Raw genomic sequence first — 8,493 nt, 5'->3', positions numbered from 1 at the left:
CGATTCTCCTGCCTCAGCCTCCCGAGTAGCTGAGATTACAGGCATGTGCCACCCTGCCCAGCTAATTTTTGTATTTTTAGTAGAGACAGGGTTTCACCATGTTGGCCAGTCTGGTCTCAAACTCCTGACCTCAGATGATCTGCCTACCTTGGCTTCTCAAAGTGCTGGGATTACAGGCATGAGCCATCAGATGATATTCTGAAGAGTTTCTCACCCACTCTTCCACAACCAATGTGTGGCTATTTGAAGACCCATCTATGCTTAAAGAAATTTATCTGGAAAATTGTTGCAATCTCATTTGTTACTTTAAGAAGAAAAGGGAAAATAATTTTGTACAAATTGTGCTTTCTATAATTTGCAATTAAGGAAGATTAAAATCTTTTTTAAAAATTTTATGCTTCAGGAAGCATTTGTAGAAACTAAAGTATTAGTTGGATGTGACCATGTATTGTAAGTTTCTGAAATGAAGGTGGGTATAAACTTAATTATCTTGCAATTAATCTAGCTGTAATATGACATATTTCTGAATATTCAGCAACAGCTGGCATTGCAGCTAGAGTTGGAAATGCAAGAAAAGGAGAGGCAGAGAATACAAGAACTACAGAGAGCTCAAGAACAATTAGACAAGGTAATTTGAAGTTTTATAAATGTCAGTTTTATTTAAAACTCTCTAGAATCTTCAAACTGTTTATTTCAGCTGTTAGCAGAAGGACCATGGGATTTGTAGTCTGAAGACATGCCACATACAAGCTGTGTAAGCTAAACAAGTCTCATAACCTTTTTCAGTCTCAGTTTACCTGTTTCAAAACTAGAGCTAGCAGTATAATACTATTAGCAATGTCTCACTGGTTCCTTTTTTTTTTTTTTTTTTTGAGACAGAGTCTCATTCTTGTTGCCCAGGCTGAAGTGCAATGGCACAATCTCGGCTCACTGCAACCTCGGCCTCCCAGGTTCAAGTGATTCTCCTGCCTCAGCCTCCCGAATAGCTGGAATTACAGGCACGCACCACCACGCCCGGCTGATTTTGTATTTTTGGTAGAGACAGGGTTTCTCCATGTTGGTCAGGTTGGTCTCGAACTCCTGACCTCAGGTGATCCACCCTCCTCGGCCTCCCAAAGTGCTGGGATTACAGGCATGAGCCACCGCCCCTGGCCGTCTCACTGGATTCTTATACAATCAAATACAATCATGTTTGTGAAACTTCTCTGTGAGCAGTAGGGTTCTCTAATAGTGATACCCTCAACATTTTAGTCAGGAGTTAGCTGTTCCTAGTTACAGTAGCTGATGTTGAATATTGAGGGTATTCCAATCTCAGAGGCAGTAGTATATGTCTTTATGTTAATGTATTAACAACAAGAATTTACATTTTAAAATATGTTCATACATGGACTTTCATTAAAATAAACTATGCAGTAATTTTTTCTTTCTTTCTTTCTTTTTTTTTTTTTTTTTTGAGACAGAGTCTCGCTCTGTCACCCAGGCTGGAGTGCAGTGGTGTGATCTCGGCTCACTGCAACCTCCACCTCCCGGGTTCAAGCAGTTCTCGAGCCTCAGCCTCCCGAGTAGCTGGGATTACAGGCACGCACAACCATGCTTGGCTAATTTTTTGTATTTTTAGTAGAGATGGGGTTTTGCCATGTTGTCCAAGCTGACATGATACAATCATGTCAGGTCTCTAGTTTGACCCATATTTCCTGCATCCAAAAGCTATGAGTCATATAGACCAATATTCTAGATGACTGAGTTTATAGCTACTATCTCTTAATCAAATGTTGCTCCCCCTTTTTATTCCATAATTAAAGCTGAAAAAAGAAGCAGGTTTTATAGACAATGTTCATTATGTTTATTGATGCTTAGATGAGAGAATCATTTATTAAAGCAATATTTAAAAAGTGTGAATGGTGAATTAAATCAAAAAGTGAGATTTTTTTTGAAAGGATAAAAGCCCTATACATAGTTTTAAAAAATACAGATGCTGATGCGGTCTTAGTCTGAGTGTAGTGCGAGCACAGGGATATGCCTGTATGCACACATACACAAGCATCCCCTTTCTCTTTAAGATTCACAAAGAAATAATGTTTAAGGTGATGAATATCTCAAATATCCTGTTTTGATCATTACATATTGTATGCTTGTATCAAAATATCACATGTGCATCGTAAATATGTACAGCTATTATATATCAGTAAAAATTAAAAATTAAAGAAATTTTGAAAAAGATTCATGGATCTAAACTGAAAGAGAAAATATAGGAACATATCAAGAAGGCAGTGATCAAAATAAAGGAATTTAAAGTATTTTTAATCAAAGTGACCTGATAGCTACATTAAAGTGCTTCAAAGTCCATAGGAAGGATTGGTCTCTATTTTATGGCTCCAGAGAGCCACACTCATGTTATTTTACTATCTCCAGGCATCATCAGCTTGTGTGACCACTGCCAGAATAACTTTAGTAATTCCTATTTCTATAGGCTTATCATCCCTCACCATAGCATAGGTAGTCCCCTGCAAAGTACCACTCCCTCGCCCATTGCTCAGAGATGAGTCCACTCATGTGCTTTCCCTTGGCCTTCTTATGGCTGCAGACTCACAATGTAAACTATCGTGTGCAAAGGGAAGTTTGCTAGAAGGATTCTGGGTTGAAGGAAGGGTTTAACACATAAACTGTGAAGGACTCTGGTATCACTGGGCCTTTCAGACTATGGGAGCAAGAGAATCAGATGCTACCGGGGCTCTCCCCTCTGCTGCTCCCTGGTTATTAGTTTCGCTCTTTCACTATGGGCTGCTTTGCTGCACATGGGTAGGGAACATGGGCCTTAACGGCTTCTGAGGCTTAGAATGTTGTGGCTTCTACCATCTAACAGGAATGGATGCCTTGTTTTAGTTTTAGTTAAGAAAAGAATCTTGGAGAAGGATTCTGACTGGCTTAGTTTGTGTCAAATATCCATCTCTGTGGCAGGGGAGCATAGTCCTATAAGAATATGGATGTTCCCCATATAGCCTTGTGGATGCTGGATAAGAAGTTACCAGGAAAATGGAGTGGTCTTGGGAAAACAGTGCTGTTTATGTCCCTATCATTAGGGTGACCATATGTATGATCAAGAAATCACTGGTCTTCTAGCAGCCAAAACGAATCAGCTCGGGGTCAGTTAGGCCACCCTGCTGCTTTAGAATGAAAAGGTAGATGGCATAGCAAGGTTTGGCTGACTAGAAGAATGTTTCACATTCAGAAAGAGGCCTCCCTTATTGGGCAGTATATTCCTACTGCAGTGCTCAGAGTATTAAAGAGGGCATTGCTCAGGTCCTGTGGGAGGACTTGTGCATTGGGCCAGATTAGTTCCTGTAGAAGTGTTTACTTCTTTCTCGGTATGTGCAAAACTCTACTTAAGTGTGGTTTTCTCCTTAAAATCTCTTGTTCTAAGGTTCTATTAGAATTTTTATTTTGTCACTTTTTATATTGGCAGATAATTTGGCTTCAGTTTGACTGTTTCAGTCCATTTCATTTTTAAAAAACTTTTATTTAATTATATATAAAACATGGTTGCCTTCTATTAGTATAGAGTATTAAATAAGACTGTGATCTGCAGTTTTGTAATGTGTAATCAGATCATTCTCTTTCAGAGTGACAGCATTTTTGCTTTAAATTGATCATAGCATTGTGTAAAAGTAAAAATGCCAAAAATTAAACATGAAATCAAAATGGAGTATATTCAAAGTATTTTCTTAATTTTTATATATTATAGGAGATGAGAATGAATATGGAAAATCTAGTTAGGAATGAAGATACTCTACATTCAGAGGTGAGAAGAAAAAGTCATTCTATGTTATGTGAAACGAATTGAGTATCTTAGAATGTAAAGCTTAATTTTGATGCATAAGTAGCTAAATTTTTAGCAAGTATATTATCAAAACTGATAGTCCATGTATATTTTCCGGTGATAACAAGTCACAAATAATGTGCTTTGAAGCAAAATCTCACAGTAGGTAAAAATTGGACTTTCACTTTGTGTTTGGATTTTTAAAAACTAGGCTCTCTTGAGATATTGAAGCTATTACCACATAATTACTTACAATTATTTTAAATTTCTGCAGGTATTTTTAAAAAAAGTTTTAGTATTTATTACCAGAATTGTAGCTTTACATTCTAGGATACTCAATTCATTACCAGAATTCTCTTGTCATTAACAGAAATTGGTTAATTCCACTAATTAATAATGTTGAATTTTAATGTTATAAATCAGAAAATTTTAATCAAAATTGAAAGAAAAGTAATGTATTAATTTTGAAATCATTTAAAAGTAAAAATCAATTTTTTGATTGTAGGAAGCAACACTAGACTCAGGCAAAACACTAGCTGAAATCAGCGATCGTTATGGAGCACCTAACTTGAGCAGAGTGGAAGAACTTGATGAACCAATGTTTTCTGATGTCAGTATCAGTGTGTTTTGTAAAAAAACTCGTTTTTGTTTTTGTTTTTGATTTTTTTTTACTTAGGTAAAGCCTAGGGAAAATGAGGCTAGGCCAGGATTGGTTGGCAAATGGGCCTTTTGCTTCAGAGAAAGAAAATCAGTTCCCTGGTTGCGGATTATATTCCTAATTGGCATTCTGCCCTTTTGTGAAGTGTGTCACTGGCTTATCTATATCTCCATATCTGTGACCTCAAAACCTCTTCAAAATATGTTTTAAAATCATTTTGTGAAATATATAATTTTAAATTTGGTGTGGGGGGCACGATTTTTGTTCTCAGTAGCAAACCCTGGAACCAAATTAATGCCTTAATGAGAATGCATGCTTCTCCAGTATGTAAGTACATTTGTTTATTTAAGAAACATGCCACATCTTCCATATGCCAGGCACTGTGCCTGATGCTGTGGTGAATAAGGCAGATGGCTTTGACCTTATGGAGTTTATTGTCAGGGGAGAAACAGACAATTAGATGAGCATTTAATAGTCATGGTTAGTGGGACCACATAATTTATTGTCCAAACCAGTATGCTTTTGAGAATGGGAGCCGGATGAGCAGATGTAAGCCAGGACTGTCCTGGAAGAAGGGTACATTTTGGTCACTTTAATTGGTGTACACTGACAAGGGGGGACAGCCAGCACAGTTGAGGAACCTCAGTCAGGGAAGGAAGCTAATGATTTGCTACTCACTGGTGGCATGGGAGGCTGAGGATAGTGCTCCAGGCAGAAAGCACGGAAGGTGTGAAGACCCAGATAGGAGAGCGTGTAGAGGGAGTGAGGCAGGGAGGGGTGAGAGCTGAGGCCAGGGAGAAAGCAGGGGCCAGACCATGAAAGCACTTGTCATTTCTGTTCAGAGGCTTAGATTTTATCCTGAAGGCAGTGGAGACTCATATGATGAGAGCTACATTTTGCAAAGACCATCTGGTAACAGTGTGGGGAAGAAAATGGAGAAGTAGGTGTCAGGAGACGGCTTAGGAGGTAGTAATCTAGGGGACAAGATGTCGATGGCCTGAAGTAAATGTTGTTTTCAAGAGCTGTTCAGAAAGTGGAGCTGCACAGACTCAGTGCTAATTGTTTAAAGTTTTATTAAAGGTCAGCTATGATTTGGCACTATGCAGGGAGCTAGAAAATGCCAATGAACAAAATGGATTGGGCTTATGCCCTTGGGGGCCGTGGGCCAATGGGGAAGGTTCTTTGAGGGACAGAGTAGGGAGAGACCTGACCTGGGCTGGACAAGTCTTCCTCAGGAGGTGAAGTTCAAGGAATTAGCCTGAGATGAGCCCAGAGGAAAGAGACAACAAAATGCTTTCAAGGGACTGCAGTCATCCAGTATTAATGGCTAACGTCCATGGAGCTAGGAAAATGGTGTGATTTTAAGCTGGAGAGGTGGATAAAGGCAGAGCACACTGGGTCTTGTATGTTGCCTTAGGGATTTTGGACTTAAGTGCAGTAGGAGTTATTGAAAGGACTTAAAGATTCAATCTGTGTTTTTATAAGGTGGAGAGAGGATTGGTATGGAGCAGGAGTGGAAAAAGGGAGACCACTTAGGAAGTTATTGCACTGATCCAGATGTAAGATGACTAGGGTTAGACAGCAGAGATGGAGGGAACTGAGTGGATTTAAGATTGGCTTACAGGATCAGTGTGGGGCAGGGTCAGGATGAAGCCTAAATGTCTTCCTTGGGCTACTGAGTTAAGAGTGTTAACATTTGATGAGTTGATGAACATAAGAGGAAGCAGGTTTTTAAAAAATGATGGCTTCAGTTGCAGAGATGTTGACTCTCAGGTGGCTCTGAGATATGCAGGTGAAAACAGCCAAGAACAGTTGATGTTAGGAAGGGGCCCAGGCCGGAGATATAAATTCAGCAGTCATGGGCATATGTGCTGAATGAAGCAAGGGGATTGAGTAAGGTACCTAGGAGAGAGTGCAGTGTGTGAAGGCCTGGGGGCTCAGGGAGGGACCATTAGCAATTCCAACATTGAAGGGATGGCCACAGGAAGCGGAGCCTACAAGAAGGATGAGAATGCATAGTAAGAGAAGTAGAAGAAAGGATGGAACAATAACTACTTTGAGAACATAATTTATGGTTATATTCAATTTGAGTATCATTTGAAATCATCTGAAACTCCCAAAAAGTTTCATTCATGTAGTCACATAGAAGTTACCTAAAGTTTATTTCTTTGGCTTGTGCCTTTTCACAGTTCTAATTGTATTAAGGCATATTTACTTTTTGTTTTGCTTTTAGATTGCATTAAACATTGATCAAGATTTGTAGGACCAACCAACCTAAGAGCAATAAATGTTTTTGTTTGTTTCAAATTTCAAACCATGAGGTTCCCAATTTGTATTTTTTTCCTTCAAACTTGAACTCTCCTTTTTTTTCCCTCTAAGGACTGCTTATGAATGGGCTTCAAGAGTAGCCTCAAATTATTATTTTGGATCCTTCAGTTCAACTGGTTATTTATACATTTCCATTGGGAAAATAGGAGAGTTTGCTGAAGCAAACAAAAGAGGCAAATGGGAGGTGAGCTGAACTAATATGTGCGTCTATGCAAGAGCAAGACTGCCTGAGAGGACAGTTGCTGGCCGGGTGCAGTGGCTCACACCTGTAATCCAGCGATTTGGGAGGCCAAGGCAGGTGGATCACTTGAGGTCAGGAGTTTGAGACCAGTGTGGCCAACATGGTGAAACCCCGTCTCTACTAAAAATACAAAAGAAAATTAGCCGGGCGTGGTGGTGGGCATCCGTAATCCCAGCTACTTAGGAGGCTGAGGCAGTAGAATCACTGGAACCCAGGAGGCAGAGGTTGCAGTGAGCCAAGATCATACCACTGCACTGCAGCCTGGGTGACAAGAGTGAGACTCTGTCTCAAAAAAAAAAAAAAAAAAAAAGAAAAAAAGAAAAGAAAGTTGCTGGTCTGTGAGAAGTGAGTGAGGTGGCCATTGTGCAGGGCTCAGGAGGGTGTGCAACATGCTCTAGATGTGGTGTCTCCTCCTGGGTGTGAACTGCAGAGCTCTCCCCAGTTTGCTGGGAGCTGATGCTTCATAGAACCACTTAAGCCACACTTATATGATGGTGTTGGGAAGGGGGAAGAAGTGTTTCATCACTGTCCTGGTGGGGGAGTTTCCTCCAGCTTAGCTTGTTCCTCCACAGCCAGGAACAGATATGAGGACTTTCCCTTCCTCACCTTTCTGCCCAGCTGGGCGTCCGGATTCCTGTCTTCCTCTTTGGGGTTTATAAAGTCTAGGGATATTGCAGGATGTGTTCACATAGAGTGAATTGAATGGGATGAAACAAAGGTCTGGGGTGCAAAGAAGTATCATGTCTTCTGGCTCAATCAGTGGGCTCAAATATTGGGGCAACTGTTGGTGAGAAGATCTGACTGAATACAGGCCACACACTCCTGGCCCCTTTGAAGTTTCAGTTCTATCCTTAGACTCTGCGGAGAACCTTACTTCCTTTACAAAATTCTTCCAAGTCTGTGATGTGAGTCCTTTCTATTCTTAAGGACATAGGTGTGAAAACGCAAATACCAAGAGAGGCTCCTTTAAAAAAAAAATTCTATTTTGGCTTATAATGTACTTTTCCTGAGGCAATGAGTACAGAGTGGTCCATTTGCCTAAATGGTGCTGTCGTTTGAATGTGTCCCCCTCCCTTCCCAAATACAACTGTGTTGAGAGGTAAGACCTTTAAGAGGTGATTAGGTCATGAGGGCTCTGCCCTCATACATGGATGAATGCCATTGTCACAGAAGTGGGTTAGTTATGGTAAGAGTGGGCTTGTTATAAAAGTGAGTTCGGCCCCCTCTTGCTCTCTTGCACTTTCTTGTCCTTCCACCTTCAGCCATGGGATGACACAGCAAGAAGGCCCTCACCAGCTGCAGGCCCCTTGACCTGGACCTCCCAACCTCCAAAACTGTAAGAAATAAATGTATTTTCTTTATTACCATTCTGTAATATTCTGTTATAGAAATACAAAATGGACTAAGACAAATAGGAAGAGATAAAAAGATAAATTATAGTTTCATTAA

General features: G+C 40.2%; 1 protein-coding gene across 13 annotated transcripts in view; it reads left to right on the top strand.

Annotated features, from left to right (window-relative positions):
* DYDC1 (DPY30 domain containing 1) overlaps positions 1–8,493 on the top strand; it is a 36,770-nt gene that overhangs the window by 14,306 nt on the left and 13,971 nt on the right. For 6 of the 13 annotated variants that reach the window (XM_063781938.1, XM_063781939.1, XM_063781936.1 and 3 more), the window contains 4 exons: positions 536–628; positions 3,743–3,799; positions 4,323–4,427; positions 8,307–8,380. In XM_063781938.1, coding sequence (XP_063638008.1) covers positions 536–628; positions 3,743–3,799; positions 4,323–4,427; positions 8,307–8,380 — 329 coding nt within the window. Of the gene's footprint in view, positions 1–535; positions 629–3,742; positions 3,800–4,322; positions 4,494–6,708; positions 6,790–8,306; positions 8,381–8,493 lie in introns of those variants that run through there. The other 7 variants (XM_003951700.4, XM_054659750.2, XM_054659747.2 and 4 more) reach the window with 2 other exon arrangements.

The sequence above is a fragment of the Pan troglodytes genome, chromosome 8 (assembly GCF_028858775.2).
Source record: "Pan troglodytes isolate AG18354 chromosome 8, NHGRI_mPanTro3-v2.0_pri, whole genome shotgun sequence".
Taxonomy (NCBI): domain Eukaryota; kingdom Metazoa; phylum Chordata; class Mammalia; order Primates; family Hominidae; genus Pan; species Pan troglodytes.
The sequence above is the reverse complement of the archived record's forward strand: the minus strand, read 5'-3'. Positions and strand labels throughout refer to the sequence as shown.